Source organism: Rhinolophus ferrumequinum, chromosome X (genome assembly GCF_004115265.2).
Source record: "Rhinolophus ferrumequinum isolate MPI-CBG mRhiFer1 chromosome X, mRhiFer1_v1.p, whole genome shotgun sequence".
Classification (NCBI taxonomy): domain Eukaryota; kingdom Metazoa; phylum Chordata; class Mammalia; order Chiroptera; family Rhinolophidae; genus Rhinolophus; species Rhinolophus ferrumequinum.
Genome location: NC_046284.1, coordinates 101,945,739 through 101,971,066, shown reverse-complemented (window position 1 = coordinate 101,971,066; position 25,328 = coordinate 101,945,739). Strand labels below are relative to the sequence as shown.

Sequence of the window (25,328 nt, the reverse complement as noted above, 5' to 3'; positions counted from 1 at the left end):
TTTTTACATTTTTATTAGAAAGCTGGGGCCTTGGAAGGTGTGCCAATATCTGGGGTAAGTTTCATCACCAGACATCTCCCTGCTTCTTTCGTACCCCCACTCCTTCCATGTTATGGCTTTCCTCCTATATCTTAATTGATCTGCCCCTTCCTAAAGTGTGGAAAACTATTAATGGTAAGAACAGCAAAATCAGGTAATCCTTATTCTTATATGACACTGTGTGAGCCATTGAGAATCTTTTGAATAAGTGAACTCTTAACTCTCCCTTCGCATACCTATTATCTCATAGGGGTATTAGCAAATGGGAAAATGGCCACATGGAGGCAATGCAAAAAACATAAATCAATTGGCTCCTTGATAAATAAAAAAGGAAAAATAAACCTTATGGCTCTTCTAAAAAGTTAATAATTTTGTCTTACTTCCAGTGTTTGGGGGACCAGTCTGCTGCATTGGTGGGACAAATGTGCTTCCGGGATGGACAAGCCAAAAACACGTGAGTTTAAGAAACAGACCTAAAAACCAATGGTGTTTTATTTGTTTGTTTTTCCCTTTGATGCTTTGAATGAGGAAAAGCTTTTGAGGTTCTTCTGGGCTGAAAAGCAATAGCTTACGAGTTCCAATAGGAATATATAAGTTTTCTGCCGTTTTTTTTATCTCCTTCAAATAAAATATATTAGGCCATATGTAAGCATATCGATGAGGCTTGTGAAGACCTTAATTTATAAAATTCAATACCTTTTCCATCCAGAAAGTACATTTTGATTTTTAAAGTATTCATGCCTTTTGGAGGGAGGTTGGTGGGGAGCTGGGGTGGGGCTGAGCAGAGGGAGGAAGAGCCACGATTTCAACTACAATTTTCAACATATTATTCCTGCCATAGATTTTCTCAGTATAACTAGAAAGTCATATTTTTGTAGGATCTTCAATGCTATTCTCCTGGCTCTGCTTTCTCCTGTTATCTGGAGTGTTTCCTTTGACAAGAAACAAAAGGAACGATGGAAGTGGAGATTTGGTGCATTTTTCTCCTGATCTGATGTCATTAGTACTCACACAAGCACAGTCTGTAACAAGCCCCATATCTAAGAGTAACAAGATTACTCCTACTTCAGGATGAGAAAACAGATGTTCAGAGAGGTTAGGCTAGTAAGTGAGAGAAGCAATCTTTGCACCCAGATGCATCTGATTTATCTTAGTGTGGAGGCTCTTAACCACTACATTTTACTGTCCCCTGTGTGGTAAAGATTTCCATAGACCTGACAGGAAACTATCTACATCTGGTTTTTCTTTCCTTAAGGATTTCCTACGTCTCTCACCAATGTTTAACTTCAGTGATTAAATTCTTCTTTTGTGAATAATGGAATGTCTAAAGTTTTAGATGAAATGTTCTTGTAGTCTAGCAGGGTCAGCAGTCCTCTGAGAGTGTAAGGGTTTGGGGAAGGAGGGGAGATAATAAAAATTCTTTGCAGGTCGTGGTATCCTGAGGTTACCATTAAGAGAGCTTGAGTCATCATGGGTCTGGAAACATTCTTTGAATTCTGGGTTTCAGGCAGCTAAATCAGGAGTCAAGAGAAATGATAGAAAGCTGGGCTATCCCCCCTCCCTTTCTTTCCTCCTTGGTAGGCACACTAATGCTAATAAGTTAGGTGCTATCTCTGTTTGTCAAGTACTTAACACAGTACCCAATAAAATTGCCTGATTTTCCACTTTCTACTCTCCTCCTCCTTAAGCATTATCAGCCAAGTCCTGAAATTATGAATTTAAGTAAGGGAGGGCTTCCAACCATTGCAGGTTGGAGGAGGAAAATAGCAGATTACAAGATTTTGGGCTCATTTCTCTTCCTAGGGGGCAAGAACACAAATACACAGTTAATCATATTATAAATCAGAACTTCTGTGCCATAAGAAACTTTGAAGTACGGCTGTTGGGTTTCAAAGGGAGGGGAGAAAAATCACAAAAGAATATGTTAGTGCCGAGATTTTAATTGTAGAAAACAAGGCCAGGATCATGTTATGAAGCCCTAAATTTCAGTCTGAGGAGTATTTTTCTTGCTAGGCAATGGGATATTTGTGAGCTGGTGTTCAGAGGTGACTGGAGCTGTTCGTTAATAGTATGGCAGTCCTAGGTCAAAATGAGGAGAGACTAGAGGCAAAGAGGCCGTGGAGAAAGCGATTACAGTGTACTCATAACGAGGGCAAGGACTAAGAAAGATGGGGACAGAGAGGAAGGCTGTGGTTGGATGTCCACGGCACTGGAGAGGGACGAGAGACAGGAAGTAGCTATGGAATCTAGTCACCTGGCCCAGTGGTTAGTTAGGCTTAGCCAAAGTAAGGAACCGGTCGGAGTAGGAGAATTTCTGTTTTGGAAATGTTTGTGGTACTGGTAGGCTATATATTGCACACATTTGGAAATGTGGAATGAGTGTAGTATAAGAGTAGAGAATTTTAATTTCCCCTATTTCGAGGTGATATTTTGAAGCAATAGGAAAAGGTGAAATTACCAAGGAAAAACCATACAGTTAGAGGAGATATTTAGAAATAGAGACACAGTGATGGAGAATTCAGAAAAATAGAATGCAGTTATTGTATCTACATTATTAATGTGGAAATCCAGGGTATAGATATTTAAGAGGGAGGCTTGGTCAGCAGTGCAAAATACTACAAAAAGGTCATGGGGGCTGAGATTGAGAACAGACCATTGTATATAGAAATTAGGTCTTCGGTGGTGCCCTCCAAGAATGAAGCTTCAGTAGAGCACTCAAGATGGAAGCCAGGTTGCAACATGTCAAATGGGTGTTGTGGGTAGGTAAAAAAATAGAGACAGCAAGATAGTACTTTGCAAAAATGCAACCATCCAGGAATGGTGAGAGAAGTAGGTAGTTTCTTAGGGAAATAGGATCATGCCAAGTTTGGAGAATTTTGTTTTTGTTTTTAGTCACAGCAAGACCACAGAATGATTCTTTGGCATCTGGTACAGAACAGATGGAAGTTGTAAAATAAATGGGAGCTAAGTGATGGGCAGAACTAAGTCCTAAGAGGTTGGAAAGATTGGGACTGAGAATTTAATTAATCTCTCCAAACCTCAGCAGGGAGAAAATGACAGCTCAGAATTCAGTGGAAAGCCCATTTCTGTTTCTGGGTGGAGGAACAGATTATGGGTGATTCTAATTTTTCTTTTAGTTTATCTGTATTTTCTAATTTTTCTAGAATGAACATGGATTATTTGAACATTACATTTCGCTTTTAAGAAAGAGAACCTAAGATAGATGTCTCCTCTCTCCAGAATCACTAAGTGTAATAAAGGAGGCCTTTTACCTCCTTCACGACTTCAGCCCGGGTCACTCAGTTTCCCTCTGTGCACCATCTTTGTAGCCAGACATCTTTTGGGGATGTTTGAACACAGGATAATCTTGAGGAAAAATAGACCATATAAATGCTGAAAGCACCATATATGTTAGATCACTGGGAAGAAAGTAATAAAACTTGAGGGGAAAATAATTGCCTGTGTACTGCTTTGAAAGCTGCGGCCTCGGTGTAGCAAGGGAGTCTCTTCATACATTGCTAATGCTCATTAATTACTTATTAAGTATACTAACTAAAGGATTCACTTTTAGTAAGTGCCTTGAGCCTTTGCGTCAATTTTGTACTTTAAGACTTGTGCACCACTGTTCAGTACACAGAGCGTCTATATGGATGCTCAATTGGTACAGCTTTCTCTTCTAAAAAGCATGAAACAGATCATTAACTTTCAGTTTTATGAATATTAGAGGGGAATAACGTAAAATAATACAACTTTTTCAGTATTATGGGAGTAAAAAAGTTATAGTGATTTATGTGTTTTACTTTGTATAAATGTATTATTACCTGCACCTCATGTTATTTGACTGGTGTCTTCTAAAACTTAGATATTTATTAATCCCATGTTCCTTGAATGTGTCAGCAGTTCATCAAGCAGGCCGAGAATATATCTGGGTGAGAAGAGATAGAATGTCTTGTGCTAGTTCTTATTCAGAGCAATGGTGCCTGAAAACACATTTATCGGGGGGAAAATTGCCCTTGGTTTCTGTTTGCTCCACAAGACAAAAAGGCAGCTGATAGCGTCTGTTGACTTGGGGCTTGACTGGTAGTAGCTTCTGTAGAAGTCCTTCTGCCACCCCTAGATTGAGAGCTGCCCCTTCTCTCACCTAGCAGGATGTCACAGAGCATAGCAACAGGGCCCGGGGGAGGGAATCCTGAGCTCAGGCAGGATAGCTTGTGGAAAGCCAAGCTGTGACAGTCCCAGCCAACTCAAGGGTGACAGTCCCAGCCGACTGAGTTGAAAACTGTTCCCCTATGACCCTTACTGGTATCAGTTTGGGCTGCTTATCTACCTGGCACAAGTCAAATTCACTCACTCATGTTCACATGCGAGACTTGTTGCAGAATCCAAAGCTTATGCTGATAAAACCACCACAAAACAAATGCAGTGCTTCCATGGCAGCCATGTTACATTCTGACCCCCACTACTCTCCCGCCGCTGTTAGAATGCCTAATTCTGCCAGGAGAATGGTAAAGCTAGGCCTTAAATAGCCTTCCCTTCTATGTCACTCCTGTCCCTCCCGCCCAGCTGCACTTTCCTGCACTCTGGACCTGGCCTCCTCTTTCTGCCAGAAGATAGCAGTGTTTCTGTTTATGACTATACTAATGATAGAACTACGCTGGCCAACTCCATTGGTGAATGTCTCTTAGTCACAATGCTTCGCTCCACATGAATTTGTAGCAACAAACCTGTGACTGAGTATAGAATTTGTTGTAATTCAGTGGTATTTTATAAACAGCCCTGGGCTATGACTGACTGAGCACTGTATACTATACCTGCATTTTCCCATTAAGGTGCACTAAGCAGGGGGTGACTGGTTAGCTCAGTTGGTTGGAGCATGGTGCTGATAGCACCAGGGTTGCTGGTTCGATCCCCGCAGGGGCCACTGTGAGCTGCGCCCTCCTTTAGCATAGTTTCTTCTAGACTGATCTTTAAAACATGATTCTACAGAGTATGTAATGTTTGTCAGCTTTTGGAACTTTATCTAAAACTTTAATATAATTACTTTTACTGTACTAAGTTTCAGTTTAAATAATTTGGATTATTAATGTTTCAGCACTTAATTTTAATAAAATGGACACTTTCATTCTTCCCTCACCTATAGGTACGGAACAGGATGCTTCTTACTGTGTAATACAGGCCCTAAGGTTGGTTTCTCAAATTAAAAGATTGATGAAAGTCTTCTTTAACTTCATGTAAATAATGCTTGAGCATAATTTGCTATTTAGTTACTTTTGAGCCTGCAGCTTTTATTTACTCTTTATTAGGGTTTAATTAAGAGCTCAATAAAAATGATGAAAATCACTAAATTTGAATGGTTCTGGTAAAAACCATTGTAAGTTCTCTGAATTTTATGTGTGTTTCTAATTGTGTTGGTGGGATATGTTCACTAGGACCATGTCAGATTCTTAATGCAAATCTAATTTTGAACAAGGGATAGACTTTTTCTACTGTTTAAGTGTATTGTTCTTAATACTGGTAATTTTGACTAAGATTTATTTTTTAAATTGTTATATTTATTGAATTGTTTTGTACCTGTGTTATTTTAGCTTTAAAAAATATGCTATCTTTTTATTTTCCTGACTACTGAAGTCTTTCTTTCTCCTACAGTGTGTATTTTCTGATCATGGCCTTCTGACCACCGTGGCTTACAAACTCGGCAGAGACAAACCGGTATACTATGCGTTGGAAGTAAGTACTTTTCAATCAATATGTCAAACATTTTAAACTAATGAAAATCACAGTGTTTTCTACAACTTTTTCTGGTAAATCTTAATACGTAAGACTGACAAAACTTGGTTTTCTTCTAGACATTTGGTTGAGTGGAAGGAACCTGGGATGGGAGACCTTAAGTATATCACTCCTCAGTTCTTTTACCAATTAATTGTGGGACTTAACCACTTTGCAATTACTTAGCTGCTTTGGGATGTAAAATTTTCTATTTCTAAAGTTTAAGGAGGCATTGATTTGCTCTCTAATATTTCTTTCAGCTTGAAAATTCTGTTTTTATAACCACAGTGCCCCAGTGTTCCAAAGAGAGCTACTGGGTGTGAAAATGCAGAGCACTCGATTCATATGTCTCCCTATAACAATAAAGTTTGTGTCACGTTTTGATGTGGGAAAGAAAGTCAGGAGAGATTTATGCCATTTTTCACTAGAAGCATTTCTTTCGAGCAGTTTTGTAAATTCTAGTAGAAATATGTCAGCCTAACTCTATAGGGCATGGTGAGTTTGTATTAGAAACTTATTTGTAAAGTCAGTGAAGCAGTAGTACTCTTAGTAAAATCAGATACATTTCTTTTTTTCCCCCGTCCTCCAACTTTGGTTCAAGGCGTTGTTTCTCAGTCTAGTTGTGTAGGACACAGCTCCCTGGCCCATGCTGGTATTATGAGCCTTGTGCTCCCCCTGGCTGAGGGGGTCAGTGGCAGGTAGTGGGTAGGTCAGTCGGTCAGCCGGTCACAGCAGCCCACAGCAACTTGGGGAGAGCTGTTGGCTGCTCATGCTGGCTGCCGACCCTCACGCTGGCTGCCGGCCACTCACGCTGGCCACTGAGCGCTCACGGCAGCTCACAGCAGCTCATGCCAACCTCCGGCTGCCCATGGCAGCCCAGCTCCAGGAAGAACCATTGTTCACAATCTTAGCTGTAGAGGACGCAGCTCACTGGCCCATGTGGGAATCCAACCGGCGACCACGGCGTTAGGAGCACTGCGCTCCAACCACCTGAGCCATCGGGCCGGCCCAGATATATTTCTTAAAAGCATTTCTTTACAATTAATTTTAAATGGCTCCCTAGTAATGTGGAAATAGACAACTGATATAAAAATGTATTGAAGCTTGTTTCCTGGAATATCTAATAATTGGTCACAAGTGTTAGACTTCTGTTTTTAGTTAAAACATTTTATTAGTTTTTATGCCTAGAGCATGAGGAATTTTAGTTTATTTCAGTTTCTTCTTGCCCTGTCTCTATAATAAGCACTTAAACCTCCCCACAAACCCTTTTTCTCTGGATAATAGGAGCATTTGGGAAATACTTTGTCTGTATATCAAAGATGTCTTAATACTTTTCAGAACTTAAAACACCTACAAGCCCTCCCTTCCTCTGTTCCCCTGATGAAAAGTGCTTAGTCCAGCACTAGGCATATTGACTATGTGTTACTTATAATATGTAATAATAGTAAGCTGCTCTCTTTCTTCCGTGTATTGGCGACAACTAGTCATTTAGAATTATAGATTCCTTGGACCTGGAAGGGGTTGAGGGATACATGTTACCTGGTCTTAATTTCCCTCCCAATATGGAAAGCCTTCTCTTCTATCCTTTGCCTATAGCGTTCCAACTTCTGTTTGAAAACAGCACCAAAAAACCGCTTCTTATTATCACCTCAACCATCGGATGTAGGTCTGCTTTCAAAAGCATTCAAACACTAAGAGGCAGCTATCAGTTTTTCTACATCTTCCTACTCTAGGAAAAACTTCCCCAGTGGCCTGATGGCACATGGTTTCGAAATGCTTTTTAGTTCTGGGCTCCCTTCATTAGATACATTCGAATTTGCCAGTGTCTTCCAGAATGGAATAGAATATTCCACATGCAATCTGACCTATACTTGCTAGTGTGATTTGGGCATCTGTGACCATAAACACTGCTTTAGCTACTCTAGCTTCAGAGTTCATTAATTTAGTCTAATAACCCCATTATATTGTTGGCTCCAGGAGCACATGTTAAAATATCTAGCTTTTTTTTCAAATGTATCATTGTCAAGCCAAGTTTGCTCCATACTGTATCTGCACAGAAGATCTTTTGTTACTGTAAATTCAGGTCTTTGTTTCTTCCTCTTAAATTTCATAATAGTGATTTCAGCCTATTCTGACACAGTCTGAACTCTTTTTCACTCTTTACTCTGTTACTCTTCCAGTTTTGTCTCATCTGGAGACTTCATACATATGCTTGATGACTTTTGTTTTAATTCATGTAATGTTTGTTTAGATTCATAAAATTTTAAAGCTGAGAGGGAAAGTAGATTAGATGACAGATAACAGGCTTTGCTGCACCCTGCTGTCCCCTTGTTTTGCACACAAATCAGAGAGTAGACAAATGAAATTGGAATTACTTGGCCATGGTACCTTTTGACAGCTGGTAGTGGCCAATCCATCCATCATGCAAATCTAGACTATTGGACTTCAAAGTCTAGATGCCTAGGCTACCCCACCCCACTGTGCTGTCTCCTCCCTTGTAAATCTGCATATTCAGGGCTCCCATCTCCCAAGTCCAGTGTTCTTTTCACTGAATCTCACAGCCACAAATGTGTGCGTGCGCGCGCATGCGCGCACACACACACATACTAATATGTTAATAATAGATAGGGTTTTTTTTCTGTTCCATATTTTCTAATTTTTTAATAACAAACATTAATTAAACATTTAAAAAACATTAAACCAAATTAAAAAACGGCAGGGAATAAAGCTAGATTGGTAAAACTTTCTCAGTAAATTCATGCTAATTATACTTAGTCACACTACTTCCTTTTTCTGTAAGTGCTTACAAAGCATATATTTAATACTCATTGCTTCAATTTGACAGATTATTTGTTTGGCTTGGCAATCTGAGGTATTAAAATTTTACTTTCTACCCTTTTTAAAAAGTGTAAAACTATAGTTATCCATCTTAGCTTTTAGTCGTCTTTCATTCTCCCTCTGCTGATTTGGAAGCACTAAAATGTATTTCTAATTTTTTTGTTGTTGTTTTCTGTTGTGGGACCTTTAAATTTTTAAGGTATTATTTAATTCCCTATTTTCCTAAGGGTATTTATAGTTGTTTAGTCTTTTCCCCCTCTCCCCCTTTCTTTATAGTTGTTTAGTATTTTGAACCTGGCTAGGATGAGATCCTCTAATGAGATCCCCCCCCACCACCTCCACCAGTAATCAGGTTATTGCATTTAAAGTTTTCATTTCCTCTTTTTCTTAAACATGCAATCATTAGTACTATTTTCTTTTCAGTCAATAGTAAATTATATTTATTGACTTAACTTTATCAATTTCTGTGTCCAGTATCATTTCTTTGGTCCCTCACCTTTTGTGTCCCCACCCCTAGTTTTCTCTTGCTGAGGACATCCTCTCATAGTTCTTTAATTAAAAGTCTGGGGTAGTAAGCCTGTTCTTTTTAGGTTTGTCTTTATATTGCCGTCTCTCTGGGGTGGGTAAAAAATCTTAGATTAAAAGTTAGTTTTCTGGGGCGGATGGGTGGCTCAGTTGGTTAGAGCGCAAGCTCTCAACAACAAGGTTGCCGGTTCTACTCCCACAAGAGATGGTGGGCTGCGCCCCCTGCAACTAAGATTGAACAACGGCCACTGGACTTGGAGCTGAGCTGCACCCTCCACAACTAAGATTGAAAGGACAACAACTTGACTTGGAGCTGACGGGTCCTGGGAAAAACACACTGTTCCCCAATAAAGTCCTGTTCCCCTTGCCCAGTAAAATCTTTTTTAAAAAAAAGTTGTTTTTCCCACATCCCTTCTGGCCATGTTTTATGCTGATGAGATTTCTGCTGCTCTGATCTGTGGTTTGTTTGCTGACAATCTTGTTTATTGTCTACGTGGTTTGTTTTGTTTATTTGTCTTTCTTTTAAATTTTATTGGGGAACAGTGTGTTTCTCCAGGTCCCATGAGCTCCAAGTCGTTATTCTTAAATCTAATTGTGGAGGGCCCAGCTCAGCTCCAAGTCCAATCGCTGTTTTCAGTCTTAGTTGCAGGGGGTGCAGCCCATCATCTCATGCGGGAATTGAACCAGCAACCTTGTTGTTGAGAGCTTGCACTCCAAACAACTGAGTCATCCGGCCGCCCCTGTATGGGTGGTTTTAACATTATCTCCTTATCATTGATGTTCTATAGTTTTACTAGGATCTGCCTGGGTTGGGATTTATTCTTACTTACTAGTTAGATACTTGGGTACAAGTCTGGCTTCAGTTCTGGAAGATTCTCAGCCAATTATCTCTTCAAATATTGCTTCTCTGCCATTACCTCCATCCTCTTCTGGAATTGTTATTGTATGGATATTGGAACCTTTCAATCCATCTGTCTTTTAACTGCCCTTTTATATTTTTTTATTTTTTTGTTTCTCTGTGCTGCATTCCTAGTGAGTTTCTCAGTATCTACCTTATGTTTTCAAATTCTCTCTTTAAAACATAACCTTTTTATCATGAAATATAAGACACATACAGAAAAATGCATAAAATATCAATATACAGGTTAACCAATTATTATAAAGAGAAGACCCATGTAGCCTCACCCAGGTCAGGAAACAACACTATTAACACCTAGGAACCCCCTATGTGCCCCTGCCAACCACAGCCTGCTCCCTCTCCCTAAGGCAACCAGTACCCTGACTTTTATTATAAATATAATCACTTCCTTAATTATCTTCATAGTGCTAACACTTACCTGTGCAGCCCTAAACACCAGAGTTTAGTTTTGCATGTTTGCAATATTTGATATATTAAAAATAGAGAGAAAGCAAGAGAGACTAAGTCATACAGTATGTATTCTTTCATCTGGCTTCTTTCAGTAAACATTATATATGTGAGGTTCACCGTGTGGTTAGGTATAACTATTGTTTTATTCTTTTTCATTACCATATGAAAATACCACCAGCAGTGTACGGGAACTCTAATTCACTCATCATCTCTGTCTATTCGATAGTTGAGCCCATCTATTACATTTTTAATGTCAGTAATTTCATTTCTAGGATTTTTAATTGGTTATTTTTCATATCCACCTGAGTTTGTTTTATTTCTCCTTTCTTTTGATTTTTAACTTCAGGCATTTTAAAAAATGGAAATCGTACCTTAATTTATCTCTTTGGATATTTTTTTATTTTATTTTTTTAAGAGGGGTGCAACTCACATTGTCCCATGCCAGGATCGAACTGGCAACCTTGATGTTATTAGCACCATGCTCTAACCAACTGATTTAACCGGCCACCCCCTCTTTGGATATTTTTAATACATACTTATTTTAACTTGTTTGTCAGACTGGAGTGAATTCTATTCCAGCTGTTAAGTTTTGTTGGCTCATGTCTTAATAATAGATTTCTTCTTGTGTTTTGGAATTTTTCACTTCCTGTCTCATCTTCCATTAAGCCGTAACCTTAGTCAGCAAGTAGACAGGTTTCTATCACTAGTACTCTGGTGGCAGAGCGCCACCTAGCCCCTGGCTTCAAGTACTGAAGCTGATTCTATTCTTTGTCTTACACAAAACACTTTGGATCCCTTTTCTCTGGAGGAGCCAGTTTCCGGCCACCACTCATGCTCCCTGACACGCACAGAAAACTGAATCAGAACCCATTGTGCTGTGGCTTCAAGTCCTGCTCGGTCGTGCATTTCTGTTTCTGTCCACATAGGCGCTGTTCTGTATTTGAGTCAGCTTGTGTTGTTTCCGTTTTCTCTTTTTACATTTGGCCTGTGATCCTCTGTGTTTAGAACAGAGGGGGATTTTTAAAGCACAAACTCACCATCTCTGTTGATATGAACATCTTCCTCTCTTTCATCATGAAGAGAATTCTTTCATTCTCTCCCTACCCCCTGGCGTGTGATTCATCCAGGCCTAACATTTTAACATTTCTAGGTTCCTGTTTTCATTCTCAGTAAAAAGGAATTTGAGCACATGACCCTTCAGTTGTTCTAGGACTTCAAACACATATTAAACTGGTTAAATTTGTCCCACTCTTCCTAGTTGAAAATTTTTTATTAGTGGTGAAAGAGACTGAAGCAAAATAGGGCAGTTGAGTAGTTCTGCTTTTCCTCTGCCGTCTATTAATAGTACACTGTCTTCCTGAAGCTGTGTTTCTCTCTTGTTCGTTTTTTGCTAAATGTTTTTTTCACAAAACAGAATCCTTTGGGGGCCTTTAATATGATTATGAAGTTGAGCTTACTTAGGATTTGAGACTACCGTGTTCTGTATTCTGTCACTAGGATATAAATTGCCTGAGGCCAGGGTACTTGTCTGTCTTGTTCACTCCCTCCCAGCAGACTGACATATAGAAGATACTCAATAAATATTGTTTACATACCAGATCCTATGTTATGCCATTTTTGTCTATTTAAATACGAACTTCAAAGAGGGTTCCCTATGCCCCACCCCCTCGCATTTGTTTCTTTAAATGTCCTTTCTCCCATCTCTTCTTTGGTATAATTTATAATTATAGTGTTAAGATTTTCTTTTTAAGAATTTTTCAGCCCTCTTGAGCCAGCTATTTCATTTTAGTATAAGCCTATGTATTAACGATTGCTTTATAACAATATTACCACAAATGTAAGTGGCTTAAAACCGTGCCCATTTATCATCTCACAGTTTCCATGGGTCAGCACAATGGCTTATTAAAATTCATAGTTTACTCATCTAAAACTATTGAAAATATACACTTTTTTTGTTAGATGCCGTTTCAGGTCATTGTCTTTTTGAGAGTATAAGGAGAAGGTTTTTTTTTCAATGAGATCTAGAACTATGCTGTCCAATATGGTCTAGAACTATGCTGTCCAATATGGTAGCCAGTAGCCCCATGTGGTTGAGCACTTGGAATGTGCCCAGTCCAAATTGAGATGTGCTGTAAGGGTAACATACCTGATTTCAAAGACTTAGTACTAAATAATTTTTATATTGATTACATGTTGCAGTGATAATATATTGGGTTAAACAAAATATGTTACAATTAATTTAACCCATACCTTTTTCCTTTTTTAATATGGTCACTATTAAATTTAAATTAGGTATGTGGCCCACATATTTCTATTGGACAACACTAGTCTAGAAAGTCTTACACATTTACTATTCTTTGGCAACTATTGTCTCTGAATTGTTTGCTTGCAAAGGAAATTTGAGAGTAAAGTTCTTGTCTCTAAGAAAAAAATTTACTTAGTTCTCCTTGATGGTCTCATTAAGTACCTAAATATGTAAAATATCAAAGTTAGAAAGTGTATTAAGAAATTATTTTAGGGAGGGACACAGTGTTAGAGTCCCTTATAAGGAATTTGTTGAATTTTTCTTTGTCCCAGTTTTAAAGCCTGGTTATATTTGCACAGCGATGTCAAATCTCTTCCTCAAATTTTTACAGCTAAAAGGCCACTGTATAAAGAGAAAAATTGTGCTGGGCTGCAGCTTTGTACTAAAATATAGTGACTTGTTCTTATATAAAAACTATGAATGATAGATTGCATTGACATAATCAGCCTCTAGTTCGTTTACATCCTGAAAACTGACAGCAAGGAGGGGTGATCATTTGTAATTCAGTTCATTGAATTGGGAACAGGGAGGTCGGCAAGAAATAAATATTCCTCTTACTACACTATCATTAACAACCTATGTGAATGAAACATCAGAACCAAAAAACATTTTTTGGAATTCCTAGTGGTTTGTGCTAATACTTTTTTTTTGCCTTCAGGATCTTATAACAGTTTTATTGAGATATAGTTCACATATCACCCGGTTCACCCTTTTAAAGTGTACAACTGAGTGGTTTTTAGTATATTCAGAGTTGTGCAAACCATCACCACAATCTAACTTGAGCACATTTTCATCACCCCAACCCTAGGCAACCACTAATCTATTCTTTGCCTCTATGGATTTGCTTATTCTGGACATTTCATATAAGTGGAATCATACAATATATGGTGCTCTGTGACTGGCTTCTTTCACTTCACATGTTTTCAGGGTTCATCCAAGTTGTAGCAGAACTTCATTCCTTTTCCTGGCCAATCCATTGTGTGGATGTACTGCATTTTATGTATGCATTCATCATTCAGTGGACACTTATAACATTTAAAACATTAATGAAACTAATATTTACATCCAGTAATAACCTTCTCGTATCTTCTCATATTGAGCCTCATAGTGGTTTGTTTAGGTAGGTATTGTTAAAGTCACCATCATTTTCTAGGTGAAAAAAATGAGGAGGCTCAGAAAGCCTAACTGATTTGCCTAAGATCACAGCAATAAAGAACTAGAACTCAGACTCAAATCCGGTTCATCTCACTCCAAATTATGTGTTTTCTTCCTAATTGCCACCTGCCCCCGCCCCCCCATCCTTTGGTGATTTTATTGGGAAGAGTAATTACTTTATTAATTTGTAGTTAGCTTCTTTGCTAACTTGTTGTAACATACTGTTAGATATGGGAAATGGACTTGAAAAGAACTTTTAATGTGGCTTCTCTCCATAACTTTGTGGATAAGATGGAAATGTATGCTAGGTGATAATGTACCTCAATAACTTCGCAACAGATAGAACAATCATACAAAAAGCAAATTGCTCAACCCATTGATATCCACACATAGAGACAGGTCCAAGGGTATGCTAGAGGGCTCTCTTGTCCCTGTCTCATGAAAAACTTCTATAATTACCTAAATAAAACTATGTTTGTATTAAAAGACCTACTTTATGCTCTTTGGAGAAGTCCCCAAGCTGAAATGTTTGAATTTTATCCATCTGGTAGTATCATACACAGAGAATATGCTCAATAAAACTTTTTATAGTGATGACATATATTATCTTCTGGCTTCCTTTTTTTCCCGTAGGGTTCTGTAGCAATAGCTGGTGCTGTTACTCGCTGGCTAAGAGACAATCTTGGAATTATAAAGTCCTCAGAGGAAATTGGTGAGTATGTTGTAACAAAGGGTTAGAATCTAAATAATGAAGTTTTAATATTTTACCTTTGCAATCTGTTCGTACGTGTGCTTTTGCCCCACGTGCAACATTAAATTATATGGATCCCTATCATGAGTTTGATTTATGCATAAAAGACTATTTTGTGGAGATTTATAAAACAACGAATTGACGTATTTAGTGGTGGTTATTAATACACTGGCAAGATAGGACATAAAAATTACCCGAGTGTAAAATTGGACCCCAAAGATTGCCAGAATCTGCAGGTGAAGTAGTCTAGTTAAATTTATCTGATGCGAAAGAACTTTAACTCTTAGGTTAGAATGAATATTAAAATTACAATAACTACAATTTAAGTATTAATATGGCTATTTTCAGTTTATAGATAATTATTTGGAACTCAAACTGCCCACTCTATCATTTAACTTGTTAAATTTTGCCTGAAGCTGCGATAATCAGAAACACATTTTGATTAGGGATGTACTGGAGGCCACTTCTTCATCTTTTAGTCAGCAACCTTAAAAATAGTGGAAATGAGCTAAAATACCTTAATGAAACTAACCCAATTCCTTATTTCTTGGCCTGGGTTACATTTTAGTGGTGGTAGTCAATGTGAGGAAATTTGGTTTTATTATTCCTAGCATACTGCTGTTATCAGGAACATTTTGCTGTACTAATGAACAGGAAACCAAAAGCCCGATCCTAATTTTTTAAGTAGATGTGTGTTTATTGACTGAAGTAAGTAGGATATCGTAGAGTGATTTTTCTTTTTGTTTTTCTTTTATTTAATGTTAGAAAAACTTGCTAAAGAAGTAGGTACTTCTTATGGCTGCTATTTCGTCCCAGCATTTTCAGGGTTATACGCACCTTACTGGGATCCCAGTGCAAGAGGGTAAGAATTAAAAATAAGGTATGCTTTTGTGAGTCTAATAACTTATTAGTTGTTTCCTATCTATTTTCAAGTGATTTTAAACTGTTCGAAACCTTTTCTATCTGGAGAGTGTAATTTCTTAACCTTTAAACTCCAAGAAGTTACAAATCATCTGACAATAAGCCCTCACCATATCCACATTCATGTTAGTGTTACTATATTTTATCTTTAAGACATCTGCAAGTTAGACATCAGAGAGACAGCATCTAGAGGAATACCGCTTTGGTTTTATATTTTTGTCATCTATTCAGATGGACCGCGAACTTTTTCCTATGTGGCGGCAGGATCGTGGACCACAAGGACTTTCCAAACTACTCAATGTTTACCTCCAATTTTATTTTATTTTATTTTATTTATTTATTTAGTTTTTGATGTCTATTTTTCCCTGCACATTTCTATCTACTAAATTCAATCTTTCCATATTCGGGACATTTCAGATTGATGACTCATTTTTTTTTATCACTCTTATCACGCTTATCACTCTAACCTTAAACATCTTTGTACTTTTAGGATCATCTGTGGGCTCACTCAGTTTACTAATAAATGCCATATTGCTTTTGCTGCATTAGAAGCTGTTTGTTTCCAAACCCGAGAGGTAATAAATATGAACTTGTTTTCTTACACTTCATCTGCCTTTATCATTCTTAAACAATTTATAGATGAATGTCAGAAATCGATTAAATACTTACTCAAAAATCAAACCCTGCCTAAACACTAATCTAATCAGTGTAAGATTTTGGTTTTGTAGCTGGCCTTACCTTCTAAGTTCCTGTCGTCTGCCAGGCACTGAGCATTTTGTGATTGGGGGGATGCTGAGTGGGACATTAGGCAAAGGGAAAAGCACTGACATAGGCATTGAGGTAGGAAACCTGGGTATAAAATAGAGTTGTTTGGTTTGGCTGGATATACGGGTGAGTGCAGAGGTGTAAGGAGAGAAAAGGTTGCTTGCGACCAGACTAAGGAGGGCTTGGAAGACCAGAGTACAAAGTCTAAATTTTATCCTGTAAGCTTTGGGAAGCTCTTTGAGTGTTTTTGAGTAGAAGATTGTCATTTTCAGAGATGTTACTAGTATGCAGTAGTTTAATTATGTTCATTATGTTGGTTTATTTAAGATTTTGGATGCCATGAACCGCGACTGTGGAATTCCACTCAGTCATCTGCAGGTAGACGGAGGAATGACCAGCAACAAAATTCTTATGCAGCTACAAGCAGACATTCTGTATATCCCAGTAGGTTAGTAAGCCTTCATTCCTTTAAACTCTGAAAGTAATGTTTCTTTCGGAAGAATTGGTTTTTTAGACATATGTAAAAAAAATACAAAGATTTCTTTAATTAAAAAATTTTTTTCAATTATAGTTGATGTTTAATATTTCATATTAGTTTCAGGTGTACAGCATCGTGGTTACACATTTGAATAATTTACAAAGGGATCTCCCTGACTAGTCTAGTACCCATCTGACACCCAGTTAATACAATATTATAGTATTATTGACTGTATTACAGTTATTACAATAGTATAATATTATTACAATATTATTGACTTATGACAATATTGTTGACTGTATTCCCTATGCTGTGCTTTATATCTCCTGTGACTATTTTGTAGCTACCAATTTGCACTTCTTAATCCCTTCCCCTTTTTCACCCAGCCCCACCAACCCTCCCTCCCCTCTGGCAACTATCAGTTTGTTCTCTGAAAAAATACAAAGATGTCAATGTAGCTCTTTCCCTTCAGTGAAGCCCTCAATGCCGGAAACAACTGCCTTGGGAGCCGCCATGGCAGCAGGGGCTGCAGAAGGAGTCGGTGTTTGGAGTCTCGAACCTGAGGATTTGTCAGCCGTCACGATGGAGCGGTTTGAACCCCAAATCAATGCTGAAGGTACATTTAAGGAATGAAACTTTTCATGGTGTACTGTGAAAATGACCTCAGTGAGAAAGAGCTTGCCTTTCTGTTTATTCACAAGTTAAGAAACTAAGTACAATAGCAAATGCTACTACTGTTTCAGCTTTGGCTACTAAGTATATTGGGCTACACCCGGAAGGAGTGTGGGTGAGAGAAATAGTTTCTTATTTTAAAAATTCTAGAATCACATTTTTACCATTCATTTCTACTGTTTACAAGTCCTGTCATGTAGGCGGATGACACTGCCACACTATCAATGCTAGATTGTTAGAGTACCTTTTTTTAAGAGGAAGAAGGGAGATATATCAGCCACCCACCCCTAATGCCTATATCGCATCATCTTTGTTGTTAATGACTTGCTTTTAGGACATGATAAGCTGGACTAAGGGACATTCTGGTAACAAGCACAGCAGGGCTAGCCTCACAAAAGCAGCAGCAGTTAAAATAAATGAGCATTAAATATCCAATTCACTTCCTAACAAACTAAGTTAAGGCTGAAGCTCGGGCCAACACCTTTATTAAAATGTAGTGATGCATCTCTTAAACTGAAATAAATGTGAGTACAAAAATAAGGTTTTGTATAGACTGAATTTGGTTTCATAACCTTTTACAAAACGTATGCATAAAATGGCATTAAAGTGGATTTTGAGCTACTGAAAAATAAGGTTCAAATGCATTTTTGTTTAATTTTCTGGAAGACTGCCATTACTTCTTAATTGTAGTCACTTTTTTATGTACAAGAAAGTGGAATATTATACTAATAATTTTATAATCAGACAGTATGCCATGTACCTTGATATGAAAATGTGTTTAAAATCTGACATTCTAAGTAATTTTTCACTTTTGCAATTGGATAAAATAAGTTCAAAAATTTTTTCTGCTTCTGAAAAAAGAACAACTAATTTGCTCTGAAAAAAGAGCAAATAATGTTCAGAGCAAGTATATGGTCTTGAGATGCCAATCCCACTCTTAAATCCCAGGAAGTTTTGTGCAAGGAGTTAAGGATTACTGTTTCCTGAGGCGCGCCATCTTGTACTATTTTTTCTTTTTCTTTTTTTTTTAAATTTTATTGGGGAGCAGTGTGTTCCTCCAGGGCCCATCAGCTCCAAGTCCAGTTGCCGTTTTCAATCGTTAGTTGCAGGGGGCGCAGCTCACCATCCCATGCGGGAATTGAACTGGCAACCTTGTTGTTGAAAGATCGCGCTCTAACTAACTGAGCCATCCGGCCGTCCCATCTTTGTACTTTTGAGGCTTTAGCCCGGAGTTGATCAGTTATGTTGATTGTCCTTCCCTTCTCTAGCCCTTCTCCTCTCCCTACAACACGCACACATATGAATGGGCACTTAGATCTAGATCATTTTTTCAGCAAACATTTGTTTGGAGTCAACTACAGGCCAGAAACTGTCCTTCCATGGGAATATAGAGATGAATAAGACCAAGTAAGTCCTTGCCCTTCAGGAGACTTAAGTATATTGGGAGAGGTAGACAAAACTGAAAATTCACTGTGGTAGCTGATATACTGAGGTGTGCGTGAGGTGCTGTGGGAAGTCGGAGGAGGGGCCAGAAGTGGGGCACTGCAATGCTTTTTGAAGTGAGGGATACTAGAGCAGTGTCTCACAGGAGCTGCAGCCTTTGGGTGCCATGGAAAGGCAGGGAGGCCTTTGAAAGAAAGGTATCTTCATGCGTGTTCCCCATCTTTAGGAGGAGTGCAGTGTGTGGGGACACACCAGCACCCATTTTTGTTTAGTCCTTTTCTTGTGGATTTCCACCTTAAAGGAATCCTGTCTCACAGGAATGCAGTTTGATTCTTTTGAGAAATCTATACTCATTAAATTCTTTGGCTAGACCAAAAATAATTCTCCTCTTAGTCTTTCCACATTGTAGCATACCCCTTCCTGTATCCCAAGCTCCCCCTACCCCCACCCCAAGAAAAAGAGAAAGCAGATTAAATGAAATTCCCCTTTCTAATTCATCACCATTTGTTTGCAAATGGCCTGGTCTTAGCAGGTAGCCTCCCTCCCATTCTCCCCGCACCCTGCACACCATGCTGAATTTCCCATCCAACTTCTAAGCAAGCTTCTCTCCCAATCACTGGCCATCCATCTACTAGCAACTGTTCTTCCAAATCTGAGTCCTGGTAAAGCCCCACTCAGTTTTAGCACGCGTCACAATTTGTCAAGAATGCTGAGTGAACATAAGTATGGGGCTTAGAACATCTCATTAAACTGCCTTTCTGTGTGTTTTTCCTATCTTTTATTTCTAGAAAGTGAAATTCGATATTCTACCTGGAAGAAAGCTGTGATGAAGTCAATGGGTTGGGTTACAACTCAGTCTTCAGAAAGTGGTAACAATGTTTTATTATTATTGCCACTTTTTCCTAGTATGTTTAATAGTTTATTTAAGTATCAGACCATTTATACTTAGCAAGGCTGCTCTGAAGAAAAGCATTATAATATATCCAGTTTCTAACATTTTGAAAACACTTTATAAAGTTCTAAACATAAAAATGTATTAAATTATCAGGTTGATATAGATACATCCTGCCATGTCTTTTTTCTTAGTTTTTTCCTAGTACTTTGATTTTATAGCTTAGTTTTCTAAAAGTAAAATTATTTCTAGTTTCTTCTCAATGAAAAAAAAATCAACAACAGTCTGGTTTTTTTTTTGGTTTTGTTTTCTCTTAATGTCTTACTTTACCTTTTTGGGGGGCTGTCTTCATGACCTGAACCAACCAAAATCTATATTAATTTCAGAATTTATCTTGTTACTTCCTAGGCTGATTCCAAGTTCTTAGCAAGTGTACGTTATGAGAATTCATTGGAGTCAGACAGCAAGAAATGCACCAAACATAGTAAATTAGAAGTGTCACAATAGATTAGGAAATGCTCTTGGCAGAAAACAAGACTATATTTTTCAGTCATTTAGGTAGAAAGGTATTCAGCATAAGTTGGCCATTTAGCTGTAAATAGCTTTAAGCTTCCTTTAATATGCCTTTCATTTAAACAGCCTTAAACGTGTTTAATATGGTACAATATATTAATTCTTTGCTGAATTCAAGATTTGGAACATAATGAATGGAACAATAGGCAATAATATAATGAAGCATATATAGTAGTACCTCGGTTTTCAAACGTCTCCGTTGACGAACATTTCGGTTTACAAATGCCATACACCTGGAAGTAAATGCTTCGGTTTTCCAACATGACTCAGAAGTAGAACATGTCACGCGGCTTCCGCTGAGTGCAAGATCCTGAGGCCTCGCTGTTGGCTGTCTTCGAACGTTTCATAACTCGTGGATTACGTTTGAAGACTGAGGTACCACTGTACTTGAATGAAGAAAAGTTCATAAATGAAATATAATCTGCCTTCCAACCCCAAAGTGAGTATAGAACCACCACCACCACCCCCTCACCTCCACCCCATAGAACCACTTTTAATCTGTCTGGCTTTTAGGAGAAGCTTCTGGAAACATCCACTACCACAGATCACTGTGGTCTATATTTTCAGTCTTGGATGTTCTGACTTGAAGCTTTTGCTTTTTTCTCCTAAACAAGCTTAATATCCTTTTTCTTTCAATCTTTTGTTCTGAGACTCCGGTTACAAAACATCAAAACAACCATGTTCTCAGGCAATATTTTAGAATGTAGATTAATATAATTTAGTTTTCAAGTTGGAGTAATATTAATAGGTACATTTCTTTATACACCAAATTCTGTTTAAAAAAAGAAAACGAAACCAATAGGGTTTGAAATTTATTTTCAGTAGGCTAGTATAACTCTTCTCTGATAGCCAAAGGATCTGTAATTGGAATTATGGAGTAATTGGATTGCTTATTTAGTATCTTTTAGGGAAGAATCAAGATAAGTAAAAAAATCAACAGCCTCCCAAAAAGTTCTCCATTGGCTTCCTCTGGCTTTGCCAGTGGAAGACTTATGGTCTATATGTATTTATTATGTTCTTGGCTATTTGTGGCATACTATCTGTATTGTTTGTTAATTATCATAAACCTTCTATATTGATTATATTTTTGATCTGAAGTAATAACTCTTTGCTAGCTTTTATGAATATACTATTTTTATAGCTTATTTTGTATTGCTTCCATGTGATTCTTAACACAAATATTGTAATTATGTGTCTCTCTTTTGGTTTGCTTTACTGGAAATCCCTTCTACTTGGATGACCACAGGTGACCCTAGTATCTTCTGTAGTCTACCCTTGGGCTTTTTTATAGTGAGTAGCATGGTAATGTTAATCGGAGCAAGGTACATCTCAGGTCAGTTACTCTTTAAATTAGACAATTTTATTAGTTAGCGTTAATGTATTTGTGTATAACTCAGCAAAAAGTTTTCAGTGTTTTTCATTTTTTCTATGCTTAGGAACCTGGAAAATCCATTAAAGGTCTTATTAGTTAGACTAATTAATCTTTTGTCAGAATTAAGGACTGTGAGTCTGCTTAACCTCTTTTATTTTTAATAGATGATGTTTTCTTTGAGGGACTACATTCTGCTGTCAACTACAGCAATGAGCAAAAGTGAAAGTACTACTGTTAATGCTAAATGAAAAGACTCAAGCGTGACAGATGAAAGTTAAAGTTTAATTTTGACATTAATTAAATTGGCTTTCCAACGTACATACGATGTTTTTCATACTTACAATAATTTGCTACGCAAGTCTTAAGATTTCAATTCTGTAAGAGTTTTGGCCAGAGTATGTTAGCAGAGTTTGTATAAAACTCTAAAACTGGAGAAAATTCACAGTCATATTTGTTTTAATTAAAAGAATACATTTGGTGAACTGACATTTTAAAAATGATTGCTTAAATGAATTGGGGTTGAATTAAAACTGAATTATTATTTTTGCGCATTAACTTCTGAATATTCTTATAAAAGTAAAATTGTTAAGCATGTGATGAAATACATTGCATAACCTGTGTTAATTTAAGTATAATAATCATTTTTGGAAGCTGTTCCTGATAATCGCTCAATTTTTCAAATTAATGGTTTAAGTGGAAATAATTTGTTTCATATGTTGAAAGTGAAACATTTTGAAAATCTTCATGATTAGGGAAAGAGTTAAATTATTTCTCTCAATTACTTAGATGATAACCTGGGTTTAAAATGTAAAATTTATTGATATGGGGAAACATTTGTAGAAATCTGACAAGCCTTAATTCAGCTTGCCATCATCTGTTTAGTGCTATATATAAATATGGAATGAAAATTATTTACATCAGCGGAACATTACATTACTTTTTTTAAAAAAAACAAAACTTTTATTTATTTTAAGTGTGTTTTTCCAGGACCCATCAGCTCCAAGTCAAGTAGTTGTTTCAATCTAGCTGTGGAGGGCGCAGCTCACAGTGGCCCATGTGGGGATCGAACCGGCAACCCTGGTGTTACGAGCATCACGCTCTAACCAACTGAGCTAACTGGCCGCCCCAAGATTACCTTTTAATTAATGATAAAATACATGTTACTTGCATGAGAATTTAAAACTAGATTACCTTTCTCTGTATTTTTAATATTTAGGATAAATTTGTTTAAATCTTCTGCTTCCATAATAATACCTTATGTTGGTGTTACAGCTTTACACCTTACAAAGGGCTTCTGTTTATATAAATCTATAGTGAATTAGCAGATGTTTATTTTCTTGGTGGAAGAGTCCAAATATTCCCCAGAACTGTAATTTAAATTCGTAGAGAAATTTATATACTGTTTGGGGGAAAGTTCTATTATTCTTTTCATTATCCTGAGTTTTCCCTTTTTTTTTTTTTTGGCTGCATAATGACAATCTGGAAAAAGAAAGGAAAAAACATTGCAGCTGAATGTTTTCATTAATTTTTTTTTTCTTCGTTGTTTCTCCTTTGGGTCCATGACAGGATGAAAAGGGCTGGTCTCTGAAAATTGAGACATGTGGCATATCTCTAAGTTAAAGGATACATTAAGTGTCCAAATTCCTATGCTTCCAAAAAGGATATTGTTACCCTCTTTAGGTTCTCTCTTGGTAGCATATGCTGAGATCTGAGAGCAGTGGGAATTGTTCGCCTTGGTAAGCAATTAGCAATAGTGTTAATATTTGCTAATTTGGGAATTGGCCATTACATGTGTTGCATTTTAAACTGCGAAGCAATATTTAGAAACCATATGAAATTTCTAACTGTAGAAATGATTGAATAGTCTTCATTGCTTTAACTCCTGAATTGCATGTAGGTTGTTGTTGATATTTATGGTTTTTGTCCCCCATTTTAGGTATCCCATAAATAATATCAACTCATGGAGTCGAACAATGCGAGAGCTCTTTACCTAACGAGAGAATCCAGCGATTCTGTCTCTTAATGTGATGACACTATTCATAGACTGATTTTATTTATAAGCCACTTGCTGCATGATCCTCGAAGTAGACCTGTGGCTTGAAATAAAGAAAATGCAGCAGAACGAATGCTATAGAAACATTTGGTGTGTTTTTTAACATCAACCATTAAGATTGGACCAGCCACCTTTGGAGTTGACCCCTCCTTTACCATCACTTCCTGCCCCATTCCCTCTAAGATCTAGGAAGAATTTAGATCCTGTCCATTGGCATCTTTCCTCAAACATTGTCAAATGCTGATGGGCCAGGATTTGATTCTCTGTACTACACACACTCAACTAAGGGGTGGAGTTATTACTAACTGGCTAAAAATGAGCGACTTTGTGTTTCCTTTTAGCAGAATACCCCCAAAAGTCCTCTCTTCTGCTTATTAGGGAGACCAGCATCTTTACTGAATGCTTAAATGGAAACCTCCACCAAATTCTTAAAATGGAAATTTAGTACTCTCCTAGCCTAGATATTTTTCTGAAAAATATTTGCCAAAACTGAGATTCTTCAGACATTTTACATGGTCTCACTAATTACAGTGAATTGCTGTCTGGATCTTATAAGGAAGGACACTTTTCCCCTTGTTTTCATCTCTCCTTTTTATATTTTTTACTTTCTATGTATAACATAAATACCTATATATTTTATATGCTGAGGGTAACCCATTTATAAATTAAGAGTACATTTTACATGGTCTCACGAATTACACTGAATTTCTGTCTGGATCTTACAGGGAAAAATACCTTTTTTTTTTTGCCTTTGCATCTCTTTTTTATATTTCTTACTTTGTATGTATTACATACATGCCTATATATTTTATATACTGAGGGTAGCCCATTTATAAATTAAGAGCACATTGTATTCAGTAGGTTATTATGGGGCTGGTCTTAAGTGGACCACTCTGTGTATAAATATTTTGGGGAAAACAGTTATATACATTTTTGGGCAATGGTTATGCATATTATTTACCAGGAGAAACATTTTCTTAAAGAGCCAACATTTAAAATTTAACATATATGTTCTATGTCAATAAAAGAAAATATACTTTATTGTGACTTCAACTATATTTCTTATACCTTACATTTTTGTTTGATTTACCTGGATATATCCTAAAAAAAAAAAAGAAAAGCTGTGGAATACTACAGAAAATATTGTTTTCAAACACAAGTACTACTCCATATAAAGTTATTTTCCTTTGACATAATTTAAATATATTTGGGATCCTTTTAAGGGGATGTCAAAAAAGGTTAAAATGTTAAGTAGGAAAAAAAAGCCCTTAGCAATAAAGCCAAGAATCTCTTTCCATCCAAATATGTTATTATTTGCTGATAAGCAATTATAATTTCTATTTGGGATGACAGAGAATTACCTCTGCTTACTGTCATTACAACTTAAAAAAAAGTTTACTATTAGAAATGG

General features: G+C 37.2%; 1 protein-coding gene across 6 annotated transcripts in view; it reads left to right on the top strand.

The window, feature by feature from the left end:
- Positions 1-24,001, top strand: part of GK (glycerol kinase) — a 65,131-nt gene extending 41,130 nt beyond the window's left edge. For 4 of the 6 annotated variants that reach the window (XM_033106928.1, XM_033106947.1, XM_033106938.1 and 1 more), the window contains 12 exons: positions 19-54; positions 426-493; positions 5,180-5,222; positions 5,686-5,766; positions 14,631-14,709; positions 15,514-15,610; positions 16,160-16,244; positions 16,762-16,882; positions 17,385-17,528; positions 19,816-19,896; positions 21,739-21,825; positions 23,801-24,001. In XM_033106928.1, coding sequence (XP_032962819.1) covers positions 19-54; positions 426-493; positions 5,180-5,222; positions 5,686-5,766; positions 14,631-14,709; positions 15,514-15,610; positions 16,160-16,244; positions 16,762-16,882; positions 17,385-17,528; positions 19,816-19,896; positions 21,739-21,825; positions 23,801-23,811 — 933 coding nt within the window. In that variant the 3' untranslated portion in view covers positions 23,812-24,001. The remainder of the gene's footprint in view (positions 1-18; positions 55-425; positions 494-5,179; positions 5,223-5,685; positions 5,767-14,630; positions 14,710-15,513; positions 15,611-16,159; positions 16,245-16,761; positions 16,883-17,384; positions 17,529-19,815; positions 19,897-21,738; positions 21,826-23,800) is intronic. The other 2 variants (XM_033106957.1, XM_033106974.1) reach the window with 1 other exon arrangement.
- Positions 24,002-25,328: the final 1,327 nt, after the last annotated feature.